The sequence below is a fragment of the Catharus ustulatus genome, chromosome 25 (genome assembly GCF_009819885.2).
Source record: "Catharus ustulatus isolate bCatUst1 chromosome 25, bCatUst1.pri.v2, whole genome shotgun sequence".
In the NCBI taxonomy this organism is placed as follows: Eukaryota; Metazoa; Chordata; class Aves; order Passeriformes; family Turdidae; genus Catharus; species Catharus ustulatus.
In genome coordinates this window covers 3503686-3518156 of record NC_046245.1, presented here as the reverse complement: position 1 = coordinate 3518156, position 14471 = coordinate 3503686, and the positions used below count along the sequence as shown (strand labels likewise).

General features: G+C 53.3%; 1 protein-coding gene across 1 annotated transcript; it reads left to right on the top strand.

The window, feature by feature from the left end:
• LEMD2 (LEM domain nuclear envelope protein 2) lies at window positions 1–13092 on the top strand. The gene is made up of 9 exons (XM_033080271.2): window positions 1–1438; window positions 2618–2658; window positions 3725–3800; window positions 5001–5077; window positions 5722–5801; window positions 8651–8796; window positions 9638–9739; window positions 9822–9924; window positions 11285–13092. The coding sequence occupies exons 1-9, from the start codon at window positions 40–42 to the stop codon at window positions 11433–11435; spliced, it is 2175 nt and encodes a 724-aa protein (XP_032936162.1). The 5' UTR covers window positions 1–39; the 3' UTR covers window positions 11436–13092.
• The last annotated feature ends 1379 nt before the right edge of the window (window positions 13093–14471 follow it).

Sequence of the window (14471 nt, the reverse complement as noted above, 5' to 3'; positions counted from 1 at the left end):
CCCGCCCGCGGGGCGCTTCCGGCGGGGCCTGGCGCGGCCATGGCGGAGCTGACGGACGCGGAGCTCCGCAAGGAGCTGCTGGCGCTGGGCTACCGCCCGGGGCCCATCACCGCCACCACCCGCAAGGTCTACATCAAGAAGCTAGGTTGCCTGCGGGCCGAGGTGGCGGCGGCCCGGCGCAGCGGCCGCACCGCGCCGCCCAGCCCGGGCCGCTCCTCCGCAGGGCCGCCGCAGGCCTCGCCCTCGCGGCAGCGCTCCGGCTTCACCGGCGGGGCCGCCCGTGAGAGTGAGGAGGAGGACGAGGAGGAGGAAGAGGAGGAGGAAGTGGGGCGGCCGCCCGCGTCCCGCTGGGGGACGTCGGGAGAGAGCGGCGGGCAGGCCTGGGGGGACCCCCGGGGGTCCCCGCCGGGCCGGGGCGGAGGCATCAGGGCTGAGGGCGGCCTGTCCCGGGACAGCCTCGGGAGGCTGAGCCCTTCGGAGCAGTGGGGGACGACTGTGGAGAGAGGTGGCGGTGGGCTGGGGACATCCGTGGCTGGGCACGGGGGGTTCGGTTCCCCCTCGCAGTGGGACACGTCCATAGAGAGGAGCGGGGGCCTGGGGGTGGACAGGGCCGGGGAGCTGAGCTCTGCGTCCCATTGGGACACATCCAGAGATGCCGCAGAGCACGGCCGGGGGCTCAGCCAGGGGCTGGGGGCCACCCTGGATGGCTTTCGGGGCTCCTCGCTGCAGTGGGGCGCCTCAGAGAGGAGCGGGGGGCTCAGCAGTGGCCTGAGACCCACCCTGGACAGGTTTCGGGGATCAAACTCCACATCCCAGTGGAGCCCCTCAGCAGAGAGGAGCGGGGGGCTCGGCAGCCGGCCTGGCTTGGATGGGCTGGGGGGGCTGAGCTCCACACCCTACTGGGGCTCCTCGGCAGGCTCCAAACCCCTTCCCAGCGAGGAGAAGCCCAAGAGCCATTGGGGGACATCGGGAGGGGAAATCGGGGCGCAGAGCTCCCGGGCTGCCTGGGACCCAGCGGGGGACAGGAAAGGGCTCTCCTCCAACACCTGGTGGAGACGGGAGAGCGAGGTGACCCCCAGCACCCAGTGGGGCTCCTCGGCGGCCCCCATGAGGTTGAGCAGCTTGTTCAGGAGAGGGAAGGACGACCTGGCTTCCAGCGTTGGGAAGGAAGCAGAGAGGGATGCTGGCAGCCGGGCTGGGGGGCTGATCCGGCGCTTCCCGTGGCGAGCAGCCAGCGATGGGGGGCACGGAGTGACCCCGCGCACGGCCCTGCTGCGCTCGGCGCCCCGGCAGCAGCCGGAGGGCAAGGGCAAAGGGCTGGAGTATTACCTGTCCCAGTTCCTGTGCCTCGCCAGCCTGGTGCTGCTCCTGATTTTTCTGGGAATCCTCGTGGTGAAGATGGTTGGGTCAGGCTGGCTGGACGGGACAGAGGAGAGATGTACGTGCACTGGTTTAATTCTCGTTTCAGCTTTATTCTTCACCTGTTTTCCTCTTTTCCCTTTATTGCTTCCATCCCCATCACATTTATCATCCTCATTGCCATTACCTGACATCTCTGTTTCTGTCCCTCTTCCCATCTCTCTCCCCTTTCCTATGGGAAACCTTGTTAATCATGGGAGGCAAATCAAAAGTTTGCTTTTTCCAAACGAGTTTGGCCTTCAGTCTCTCAGTACCGTGGGGTTTATGTGGAATGCCATTCCTGCTGGGCCAAGGATAGATTTTATGGATACCTGCTGGGCCAAGGATGGGTTTTATGAATACCTGCTGGGCCAAGGATGGATTTTATGGTGTGGCACAATGTCTGTGTAGCACCTGGGCTGTGTTTTTGATGTTCCCTCTGCCAGCACGGCCCTTCCCAGCTTTTATTCTGTCTGAGGGGGAAGTGCAGCACATCAGTTCAGCACTTCAGGTGTGGCAGTTTCTTTTTCAGTGAGAAATGAAAAAGGGTTTCCCCCAGCAGCTGGTTTTTAAAGCAGAGTTCCCCAGCTGAAACAGTTGGAAATGGGGATATTTCAGGCTTTGAGCTGAACAAAGAAAAGTTTGGGGGCTGTTTTGGGAAGGTGCTGCTCCTCAGCCTGGGCACACTTGGTGTGGAAAGCTGCTGCATTCCCAAAGCCAGGACAAAACTGCCCATTGTCCCTGGATTGTCCTGTTCCAGCTGTGACAGTTCTGGAGGCAGGAGTGTTGCCCAGGTTAGAATTGTGCCAGCCCTGGGGCAGCACAGGGCAGTGAGAGCTGTCCCAGCCCTGCAGAGCCCAGAGCTGCATTCCCACTCCAGGAGGGCTCATTTCCCTCCCTGGCTGTGCTGGGATAGTTCAGCTGACCCTGGTGGGCAGCAAGAGGCAGCACTGGGGTGTAAAGATCAGCCTGAAGCTTCTCCTCAAACAGGAGCTGCTAAAACAGTTTTCACTCCCCATCTGAAGAAGTTCTCAGCTCCATCATTGGTGTGTTTTTCCTCAGGGCTGCTCCCAAAGCAGCTCCCGGAGGGGCTGTTTTTATATTGTTTGAACAATAGCACAACCAGGCTTTAAGTTGAGCCTACTTTTCAAAAGATAATTATTTTCTTGATCAAAGCTCTTGTTTGCAGGCAGCTAACTCACCCTCTTCTCTTTCCTAGTTAATCTCTTGCCTGTGGATTGTGACAAGAGCACGGATGATGTAAGCATTTATTTATTTATCCTCAATCTTGTGAGCTCTCACAGAACAGTGATTATTCCAGGTATTCAATTCCACCCATAACAGTATCACTGTAAAATGATTAGTTCTGTCGTTTTACAGAAAAATTGGGACTTGATGAGTTGGAATTAATGGGCCAGATTAAGTTAGGAGTGTGTATGAGACTCTGAAAGATAAAAATTTAAATTCCCAATTATGTGAATCAATTTCTTTTTAACAGTTGTACCAGCAGTGGTATTGGTTTGCAATAAAGCTGTTTTCAGCTTTAACAGTGCAAGATGTAATCCAGCTAATTCCCTGAGCTCCACTGTGGAGTGCCTGCACAGCCCTGCTCCCTGTCAGGATGGATTTTTGGGAAAGTTGGGGCTTCCCCATCCCTGGAAGTTCCCAAAGCTGGGTTGGATGTGGATAAAATGCAGCCTGGGCTAGTGGGAGGTGTCCCTGCCCTTGGGATTGGATGATCCAACCCAAACCATTCCAGGATTCCCTGTGCTGGTTTGGATGGGATATTTGGAATAATTCCTTCCCTGGGACGGTGGGGAGGGGCTGGCATGGAATTCCCAGAGGAGCTGTGGCTGCTCCATCCCTGAAAGTGCCCAAGGCCAGGTTGGACAGGGCTTGGAGCAGCCTGGGATAGGGGGAGGAGCTGGGTGAGCTTTAAAGGTTCCTTCCAACCCAAACATTCCATGAGGAGGAGGGAGAAGGTTTCTTTTCCTGTTGGATTCTGAGTTCTGCTGGGCTGGGAAGTTCTGGAGCTGATGCATCAATATATGGTGGGTCCCAGGCTGGTGCTGCAGCCTGGGCTGTGAGTTGGTGGCACTTCATAGAATCCCAGAATCCCAGACTGGTTTGGGCTGGAACCTTAAAACTCACCCAGTCCCTCTGGGCAGGGACCTCCAGAAGATGCTCGGGGTCACTTGTGCCTGGGATGTTCCTCTGCTCAGGAGATTGGGTTGGAGCTGGTGGTGCTGTGGGTGTCTGGAGCTGCACTCCCACTGTCCCTGTGCCACCTTTGATGTGTGTCCTTGTCCCTGTCTGTGCCCTGCAGTTCTGCCAGGCCAAGCAAAAGGATGTGACCATGGCTGTGCTGCAGGAGCTCTACAATTACCTGTCTGTGCAGGCAGGTGAGTGCCAGCATCCCCCAGCCCTGCTGAGCCTGCAGGAGCTGCCTCCCCCAGCTCCTGCTCCCTCCTGTCCCACTCTGGAGGGGTTTGTGGAACAAGCAGTTCCCTTTGAGGAGTTCTGAGGCATCAGGGAATAGGAAAACAAGGAAAGGTGGGTTTATTTTTATTCTGAGTGGTGCTTGGCTAATGCAGTCCTGTCACCCTGCCTGGGTGAGTGGGCCTTGTTTGTGCTTGAAGTTGGGAGTTTCAGGTAGGATTGGTTGGGTTTGTTATTCTTTTCTACCAACAGCTTGAAATTGTCTTCAAGATAGAGCCAGGAGTGTAAACTGATGTGTTCTTACACATGAAGTGACCTAAGAAATTGTAATTTCTGCTGAAATGTGGTAGCAGATGTGTGAGTGCCTCTCCTTTTCCTCACCACAGAGTGGGACAGGCTCTCTGAGATGAGGAGCTGACCCAGCACAGTCCCTACTCCAGGAATAAATCCAGCCAGTACTGGTATTTTGGGTGCAGTATGCTGCTAGAAATCCACTGTCTGAGCAGGGACTTGTTCAGGAAGATTCACAGCAGTGGTGATCAGTAAAGGGGTTTCAGTTCCATTTTCTGCATTTCAGACCTCAAGGCTGAAGCCTTTGGATATTGAAGCTGCACAGAATTCGTAAATCTTTTCAAATCTGACTTCGGATTTCCACCAGATTTACTTAGCACATTTGTTTAGTCAACTTGGTGAGGCAAGATTTAGAGGATTTAGTGCCTTGCCAGCATTTCTCTGCCTGGGTTAGAGGCAGAGCTGGGATTTCAGCTCCTTGGAGGCATTTTGAACACTGATCATTAGCTGCACACCTGGTACCTGGTGGCAGCTGTGGTTCTGTGCTCTGCAAGGGGCAGGAGCAATACTTTTCCCCCTCATTGTGTGTTCAGCAGCTCTGAAGTGTCAGCTTTGATTGCCCTTATCCAGCAGCAGCTCTGAAGTGAGAGGTTTGATTGCCTTTATCCAACCTCCATGCAGTGGCTGAGCATTTTATTAATAGTCATAATCTGATCTGCCTGCAATATAAATCTCACCCTGGAATCATTTTGCTCAGGGCTGGGGCTGATTGGAAAGGAGAGCATTTCTTGGTGTACATTCAGAGCCTGGTTCTGAGCTGTTCAAGGGCTTTTTTTACAAATATAATTTTTCTATTTGACTTTTCTTACCAGGTAATTTTGAATGTGGAAACCCTGAGAACCTAAAAAGCAAATGCATTTGGGTTAGTGAGGCGCAGGATCATGTGCTGGTGAGTGGGCTCTGAGCAGCTTTGTTATAACCCAGTGCTTAGTCTCTTATAAAGCAATAAATAATAGACACTAAAACAATTCACCATCCATTTTGCTTCCTCATCCTGCTTTGATTCCCTCCCCTGTCTCTCACTTCCCCGTTGGCCAGTCCTGTTCTCAGCAGTTCTTCTGAAAATCATTTTCTCCTCCATCTCTGATTCACCCCCTGTAAATCTTAATGGTTTGTTGTTTCACTGGAGCCATCAGTCTTGTGCAACCAGAAATTTCTCTGCATTGAGGGCTGGGCAGAAGAAGGATTTTTCTCTGCTGCAGAGTGTCAGGAGACAGACTGCTCTGATCCAGCATTCCATTTCTTTCCTGGTAACCTGTCAGTAAGATTATGTTGTATTTAGTGGTTAGCCCTAACAGTCTGGGATGGTGTTATTTCACAGAGTTCTTCATGCATCATCTCCCCAGTCAGAAGACTTTAGGCCAGGCAGACCTTCAGGCTTAGTTCTCCTCCCTCCAGTTTGCAGAATCCTGATAAGAATTAACCTGAGGACAGCCCCTGTGGAGTGAATTCTCCCACTGCTGTAATGAAATCATGTTGGTCAGTATTTGAAATGAATGGAGGGCTAATCTTCTTATGGCTTCCTTTGCACAGAATGTAACTGGCACTTCCACAAGGAAGTTTAAAGCTGCCCTGGACTGGATACTGAACAGCAACAAGGATTTGGGAATTCGGTGAGCAGAAACTTCTGTGTCAAAATTGGGGATGTGCTGGTACTGCAGCAACAGGGATTTGGGAATTTGATGAGCAGAAACCCCCTATGTCAAAGTTAGGGATGTGCTGGTAGTCAGCACCACAAGGATTTGGGAATTGGGTGAGCAGAAACCTTCTGTGTCAAAGTTAGGGATGTGCTGGTACTGAGCAGCAACAGGGATTTGGGAATTTGGTGAGCCTCTGTCAAAGTTAGGGATGTGCTGATACTGCAGCAACAGGGATTTGGGAATTGGGTGAGCAGAAACCCCCTGTGTCAAAGTTAGGGATGTGCTGATACTGAGCAACAACAGGGATTTAGGAATTGGGTGAGCAGAAATGCCATGTGTCAAAGTCAGGGATGTGCTGGTACTCAGCACCACAAGGATTTGGGAATTGGGTGGGCAGGAGCCCACTGTGTCAAAGTTGGGGATCTGGGTGTGGGCTGGGGTGGAATTTCACAGGGTCAGTGGTGCCCTTTAGCTCCCAGAGCTCGTTAGGCTTCAGCAGATAGGCTGGGCTTGGCTGTGGCAGAGCTTGCTGGGCAAAGTTCCAAAGGAGAAGCTCAGCCCTGCAGCAGGGTGGGAGCTGAGCTCCCTCCAGGAGCCTCATGCCCAGCCCAGGCTGTGGCACTGTGTCCAGGGATGTGCTGCAGGTGAGATGAGTGGGAGCTCAGGGCTGCTTGTGGCCATCAGTGGTTGTGCTGTGGCTCTGGAGTGATCCTGGTGTCCTGTGCCTGCAGCTCTTCCTTAACTTGCCCACATGGTCACTTTTTCCAGGATAAACTCTCTCCAGAATATTTGTGCATGTGTGGGGCTGTATCTTTGGACCAGAGGGTTCACTGGCCAGCAGAGCCCTGTGTGCAGTGGGGGCTGTCACCCACACTTTGGGGTCTGGAACAAGTCCCAAGGAGCAGGAGAGGGAAGGGGATGTTGAGTGATACCTGCAGTGCCACTTGTGTTTGGCAGAGCTGTGAATCCCAGAATTACTGAGGCTGGAAAATCCTTCTGGGATCACCAACCTGTGACTGATCCCCACCTGGACAACCCCACCAGAGCACTGAGTGTCACATCCAAGGGATGGCAATTCCACTACTTCCCTGGGCAGCCCCTGGCAGTGCTGCCCACCCTTTCCATGGAGTAATTCCTCCTGAATGGATGGTCTGACTGCTGTGGGTGCTGCTGGGTCACTGAGGGGGCATTTCTCAGGCTCCACCCATGAGAAAGAACAGCAGTACTGAGTTTTCAGGTTAAAAGTACAATATCCAGTCCATAACCTATGGAAAGAGTGTTATCCAGAGTCAGCAGCCATCATCACCTTCCTCTGGGAAGCGTGGGCTGCCTCCAGTCTGCTCGAACTCCAAAGCCTTAACAGTTGTTTGCATTTTCACGTTGCTAAATGTGTCTCTGATTAAGTGAATTGCAGCACTCGTGGTGCTGGGGTTGGTGGGCAAGGCTTGTAGGAATTCCCACTGCTCCATTTGCTCTTAAATATTTCTGCAGCTGCTGCTGTGATCCACAGATCAGACAGCATCTGCTGCTTTGATTCCTGGGGTGTGCAAATTCCCAGGACAGGGCACAGCTTCCTTAGGGGCAGGGCTGGATTTGTAGGTGGGCTGGGATGCAGAGTTTTCAAATCTTGTATTTTTATACTCCAGCACATTTCCAGCCAGAAGCCGTGGGATACAATATCCTCCCACTTTTTATTTTGTTAATTAGCAGCTCTGCTGGCTGGTCCCCAAACAGCTCTGCTTCCCCAGAGCTGGTGTGGCAGCATCCCCAAAACCCTGCCCTTGGCATTTTTAGCTACATGAGATTTTTTTTTAGCTGCTAGTCTGAGAGGCAGGGCTGAAAATGAGCTTTGCACGGGGTGATTCTGCTGCATGGTTTAAATATTTCTGTGGAATTTGGGTTGTAAATAAGACAAGGGGGTGGGAAACTCCTGCAGAACCCAGGACCTGGCCCAGCTCTCTGAGAAAACCCCTTTGTTTAATGGGCTGTTCATAATTAGGAGCTTAAAAAATACAGTCCCCTTTGGTCCAGCTCCCCTGGATCTGCTGGATCCCCTGATGTCTGTGAGCTCTGGGAATGGCTCTGTGGAGTGAGCCTGGCTTTGGGAGCAGCAGGAGGGGCTGAGAGCTCTGCAGGGCTCTGTGCTGGTGCTCTGGCACTCTGAGCTGCTCCTGCTCCCAACCTGGATCCCCCATTTCCCACTGCTGGGGCTGAGCAGGGCTCTGACTGAAGGAACATTTCCATGGGGCTGAGCAGGGCTCTGACTTAGGGAACATTTCCATGGGGCTGAGCAGGGCTCTGATTTAGGGAACATTTCCATGGGGCTGAGCAGTGGCTCTCTCTAACTCAGGGAACATTTCCATGGGGCTGAGCAGGGCTCTGATTTAGGGAATATTTCCATGGGGTTGAGCAGTGACTCTGACTCAAGGAACATTTCCATGGGGCTGAGCAGGGCTCTGACTCAGGGAACATTTCCATGGGGCTGAGCTGTGGCTCTGACTCAGGGAACATTTCCATCTCCGTGCTGGGAGGTGGGAATCCAATTCTGAGTTTAATCTTGGGCACGCTGAGAGGGGCTGTCACAGAGGCAGGGCAGGGATGCTCAGTGTGCCAGTGGGAACTGCAGCCCTGCTCCTTCCTGAAGCCACAGCCATCCCTGGCTGAGCCAATCCCCAAAAGTTGTGACAGGAGGCTGTGCCTGGGTGTGGGGACATTTCCTGCGAGCTGCTGCATCCGCAGTCTGCTTGTTCTCCCGGCCTTGATTAAACACTGCAGTTGCAGCCTGCTCTCTTCAGTGAGATTTTTGTGCCTCTTCCCTTCAGGTTGAAAGGCAGGGACATGTCAGAGCCGGTTTCCAGCGTGGAGGAAGTGTTCTGCCTGGAATCTGTCCACCCCCAGATGGGGCTGGGCTGCCGCTTCCGCCGCGCCGTGGTCACGGCCATCATGAACCTGTTCCTGTTCTTCTGGAGTAAGTGGCTCTTGGGGCTCACTGCAGGGATGAAACCCTGTGATCACACATTCCTCAGCCATAGGAAATGCCTGAGTGAGGTGAAATAAATCTGCTGATGAGTTAATGTCTAATTAACCTTTGTTCTGGCAGCACAGGAGACCCAGAGCCCCCCTCTTGTGCTGTGAGTGCTTAAAAGTTGCTTTAAATCAGGCAGCTGATGAGCTCTCTGGGTATTCCTCAAGTGCCCATTATTATGGGCTGCAGAATAAGTGTGTTAACTTACCTTGAGGAGTCAGTTTTTCTTTTTTTCTTGCTCTAAGCTCCCAAGTCCTGCAGCCTCTTTAATGATGACTTGTAGCATTTCAGGGTTGGAGGTTTTATGGGAGTAGTCTGTCACGCCTCAGCTGAGACAGGGGCTTTACCCAGCAAGGTGATAACGAGAGCTGTGTGCCTGCAGGAGTTTCTAATCCAGCCTGACAGGGAGGGGGTGACAAGGGACACTTTTGTTTATTGCAGACACTGAAGTCCTACCGGGGGCACTGGAACTGCTACACCTTCCATACACATCTCCTGCATTTTGGGCTGCCACTGGAGCTTTATTTCCCTGTCCAGCAGCTCTCCATGAAGCAGTGAAACCTGACAGTTTTTGAGTGATCCTTGTGGGGGAGGCCTCTGGGATTTGCAGAACTGGGGCCCTGTGGTTGTGCTGAGGCTTTCCCACCTCATCCCACTCCTACACCTGCAGGGGGGCAGCACTGAGGGATTTTGGGGAGCAAGCAGGCCAGTGTCAGAACTAAAACTGCATCCAGCAAGCAGGCAGCTGTCAGTTCCTGAATTGTCTGTTTTTATTCTGATTTAGGTCTGATAACCCTGTGGGGGATCCTGCTCTACCTCCGGTACCGCTGGCGGAAGATGGAGGAGGAGGAACAAGCCATGTATGAAATGGTGAAGAAGATCATAGGTAGGAGCAGTGGGAGCACAGGGAGCCCTGCTCTGCTCCCTGCAGGCTCCAGCCCTCACTGCTGTGTCCTCCTGTCCCCCAGCTGTTGTGCAGGACCACTACAAGGAATGGGAGCGGAACTTGGAGCGTTACCCCTACGTCGGCATCTTCCACGTCAGGGACAGCCTGATCCCTCCCCAGAGCAGGTGAGCTGGTTCTGGGCACTCAGCAGGGCTGGAAGCTGCAGGATGGGATTCAGCACAGCTCCAAAATGCATCCCTGGAGCTGCTCTGCAGGGTGAGGCTGGAGCCTTTGGGCTGGGAAAGGCTTGGACACAGCTCAGGCTCAGCAGGTCAGTGAGCCAGCCCTGGGGCTGGGGCTGTGAGTGCCACAGGTGTGATGTCACCTGTGCAGTGCCACAGGTGTGATGTCACTTCAGATGTGTTGTCTTTGTGCAGCAGTGCCTGGTTTGGCTTGGCTTGGTTTGCTTTGCTTTGCTTGGAGCTGGAGCCTCAGGTGTTCTCTGCTCCATCTGCTGGGTGTCCCCTTTCCCAGCCATCCTGGCTGGCTCCAAACCAGACCAGAACAATTCCAGAACATACTGGGGATACTGGGGCTCTTCTGCAGTGATTGTGGGCCTGGGAAGGGGCCAGGTTGAGTTGTACAGCTGGAGTGAGATGGTTTGGTGTTTTCCTCAGGTTGGGTTTGGTGTTCCCTCAGGCTGGGTTCGGTGTTTTCCTCAGGTTGGGTTTGGTGTCTCCTCAGGTTGGTTTTGGTGTTTTCCTCAAGCTGGGTTTGGTGTTTTCCTCAGGTTGGGTTTGGTGTTTTCCTCAGGTTGGGTTTGGTGTTTCCTCAGACTGGGTTTGGTGTCTCCTCAGGCTGGGTTTGGGTTTGGTGTTTCCTCAGGCTGGGTTTGGTTTTTCCTCAGGTTACATTTGGTGTCTCCTCAGGTTGGTTTTGGTGTTTCCTCAGGTTGGGTTTGGTGTTTCCTCAGGTTGGTTTTGGTGTCTCCTCAGGCTGGTTTTGGTTCCTTCTCAGACAGGAGTTGTGCTTGAGGTCATTGCTCTGTGGGTGGTGGGGCTGAAGGGCTGCAGGGCTGGATCCTGGTGCTTTGCTCCATTTCTGCAGGGTTCTTTCTTGTGTTTTGATTAAATGGAGCTGCTTTGTCCTCCTGTGAAGTGTTAAACATCCTCCCTGTGTATCAGGCACAGGATTCCTTTTCCTACAAGGGATGCCTGCAGCTCTTTGAGCCATCCCTGGGTGTGAGATAAAGCTGGGGTGAACATCAGGGTGCCCCCTGGCTGAGATCTGTGTGCAGGGCAATTTGCTCATCGAGTCCCTTTGCAGCAGAAACTGAAGCAGAAATTCAGGGCACTGAGTGAGGCTCTCATCCTCCCCCCAGGCAGGATTTGTGTGGCCATGCCCTGGTCTGAAATCTCGAAACCAGCTTTTGTTTGATGCCTGCACAGGGAGCAGGAAGCAGCCAGATCCACAGGCACACTTGCTGTAGGCAAGGAAGCACAAGCAGCTTGGGGTGCTCATTTCTTTTCTTGCTGTTGCTTGCAGAAAGAAGATGAAGAGGGTGTGGGAGCGAGCCGTGGATTTCCTGGCCTCCAACGAGTCGCGCATCCAGACGGAATCGCACAGGGTGGCAGGGGAGGACATGCTGGTGTGGAGATGGACTCAGCCCTCCTACCTGTCAGACTCAGAGCACTGAGAGCAGCAGGAGGAGCAGCCCTGGGGCAGGGAGGGGCTGTGGAGCCTGTGCAGGGCTCAGGGCCTCGCAGGGCCTGGCCCGAGGCTTGGGATTTGCACGGCTCTGTTCGCTCTCACTGCTGAAACTCTCCAAACACAAACGTTCAGGGCAATACTGGCTTGGAAAGAAGATGGGCTTGAGCTGGTGGGAAGCTGGAATTGCACCAAAGTGAGCCTTCCACAGAGACCTGGCTCCTGTGGCAAGCAAACAACAACCTGCAAAGAATAACTGCACACCCCTGTCGAGGGCTGGGGGGCTCTGCCACAGCCTGGGGGTGCAAAATTTGACCTCAGTTCTGCCAAGGCCAACTGGTGGCAGAGCCCATCTGAAAAACACATTTCCCATGGAAACACTAGGGTGGCAGTGCAGGAGTGTCTTTGTTTGTGTTTATTTTTATCAGTGCAAAGACAGTGAGGAAGCACTTGCTGCTTCCCAGGGAAGGAAAAATGTTTTGTGTTGGCTTCATCCATCCAAAACTGGGGAGAGGGGGAATTGGGGGAAGCTGGGCCTGGAGAGAGGGGGGAGCCTGACGTGCCTTGGTGGTTTGGGCTGGGCTGGGGGTGGTGGAGGAGAGTTTGTGACCCTGTTACACTTTTAAGTCTGCAGTCTGTGTGCTTTATTATTTTCTAGGGGCGTGGGGGTGGGGAATTTGAGTGGAAAATAAAGGATGTAGGAAGCTTCTAAAGGTGCTTTCCTGTGGCTGCAGCCCAGGACTGCTCCATGGCTGTTGCAGTGCAGCTGTGGGAGGGCTCTGCTCATGTTTGAGCTGGGCAGCTGCAGTGTCTGTGTTTGTGTCAGAGCAGGGATGTGCCAGCTCTGGGACTGCTGCTGTTCCTGCAGCCCCCTGAGGGTCCCCAGGAGCAGCCTGGCTCTGTCCCAGCCCTGCTGAATCGTATCTCGTGTCTGTAATCACTTGGTTACTTCAGCTTCTCTTTCTGTCCAGCAAAGGAATGTTTGTTTCCCAGGAAATGGCACCAGTGTGTGGCAGCTCTGCTCTTCCCAGGGCTCTGCAGCAGCTCCTGGGGCTGCAGGACCCAAATCCTTCTCTGGCCTCGGGCAGCAGCAGTTGCAGAGTGAAGCCAGCAGTGATTTGAGCCCTGCAGCCCCTGGGTGTTCTCCTTGAGGAGCTGAGTGCTCAGATTGCTCCTGGGCAGTGATGCACTCCAGGTGTGTTCTTGTGCCTGCTCACCTGGCAGAGCCTGCAGCTCTCCCCATGTGGGAATATCCTGCATGGAGTGGCTCTGGCCCCAAATTTTGGGGTGTGGGTGTTTGGGCAGAAGACTCAATAGCTCCTTGAGGCAAGGACCAGCCCCTTGCACTGCAATAAATAAAGAATAAAGGCAACCTTGATTCTTCTTAAATGTATCAACATAGATCATCACTGCTGCCAGAGAAATTCTCTCAAACACCGGTGCCTCTGTTCTTAAATCTTTTTAAACTCTTGCTGGGGTTTGGGTGAGCTTTTTTAACCGTCCAGAAGTGCAGAGTCAGGCATTGCTGTCATCCTTTTGTATTAAACCTGGTTTTGTAGAACAAACTTCAATGGCTTGGTGCTGTTTCTATGTTCCATTTAGCTCTGTAAAGAAATCAATATCAAAAATAAATTTATTACCAATAATTTGCTACTTTTATTTGTGCTCAGACATCACAGACTGTTGAGTTCCAGCTTCTCCCAGGTTCTGGGGTGTGGCAGGAGTAGTTTCCCCACTGCTGTGGAAAGGGGTGACTCACATTTGATTCATTCACCCCTTCCTGTGGCTCTGGGTGGCAAAGGGGATTTCCAGTGGCACAGGAAGGGGGTGGCTCTGTGGCCAGCAGGAGCTGCCTCCTGTCTGGCTGCAGTTGCTGAGGTTTGGGAGCAGAAGGGAAGCAGGGCAAGGCTGATTGTGCTCAGATCCCCCGTTCTGGGGGGATGCTTTTCCCCAGGTGAGGTTGCTAAGTTACAGCTGGAATCCATTCCAGGTGAGGCAGTGGTGCTGCTGGGAGCCATTCCATGTGCCAGGGGTGCTGCTGCCTGGCTGGTGGTGGCTGGGACTGTCACCCCCATGGTGTCCCCTGTCCCCTCTCCTCCCCCCAGGGCAGAGCAGCCCCTTCCATGCCAGACTGGACTGGGAGTTCCAGCAGTGCCAGCAGTTTTCCTGGGAAAAGGAGGTTCTGCCCCCCTGCCCTGCTCCCCTCCCAGCCCCCACTGCCAGCCAGAGCTGCTCTTTCCCAATTTCCTGCAAAGTAAATATCTATAATTAACCACATTTCTATAAATAACTTCTGTTGCATGCCCTGCCTGTCAGGGAGGCAAATGTGGCCAAGGAGGGCTCTGAAATGAAAGCAGCTCTTTATCTTTTCCTCTCCTGCTTCCATTTAAAGCCCTTCCCACGGGATGCTTTTGCTGCTGCTGACATGACAGCTGATGCTGCACCTTACTGATGGGCACAGAGTCAGGGCATGGGGCCAGTCCTGGAGAGAGCCAGGGGAGCTGGGGAGGGAACAGGGACAGGGAGAGAGTCCTGCCTGGGGCTGCTCCCTGAGCACAGCTTCATCCATCATCCATCCATTAATCCATCCATCCATCCATGGAACCATCCATGGAACCATCCATAGAACCAAACATGGAACCATCCATGGAATCATCCATCCATGGAACCATCCATCCATCCATGGAACCATCCATGGAACCAAACATGGAACCATCCATCCATCATCCATCCATCCATGGAACCATCCATCATTGATCCATTCATCAATCCATCCATGGAACCATCCATGGAACCATCCATCATCCATTCATCATCAATCCATCCATGGAACCATCCATGGAACCATCCATCATCCATTCATCATCAATCCATCCATCATCCACCCATGGAACCATCCATGGAACCATCCATGGAACCAAACATGGAACCATCCATCCATCGTCCATGGATCCATCCATCCATCATCCATCCATCCATCCATCGTCCATCCATGGAACCATCCATCCATGGAACCATCCATGGA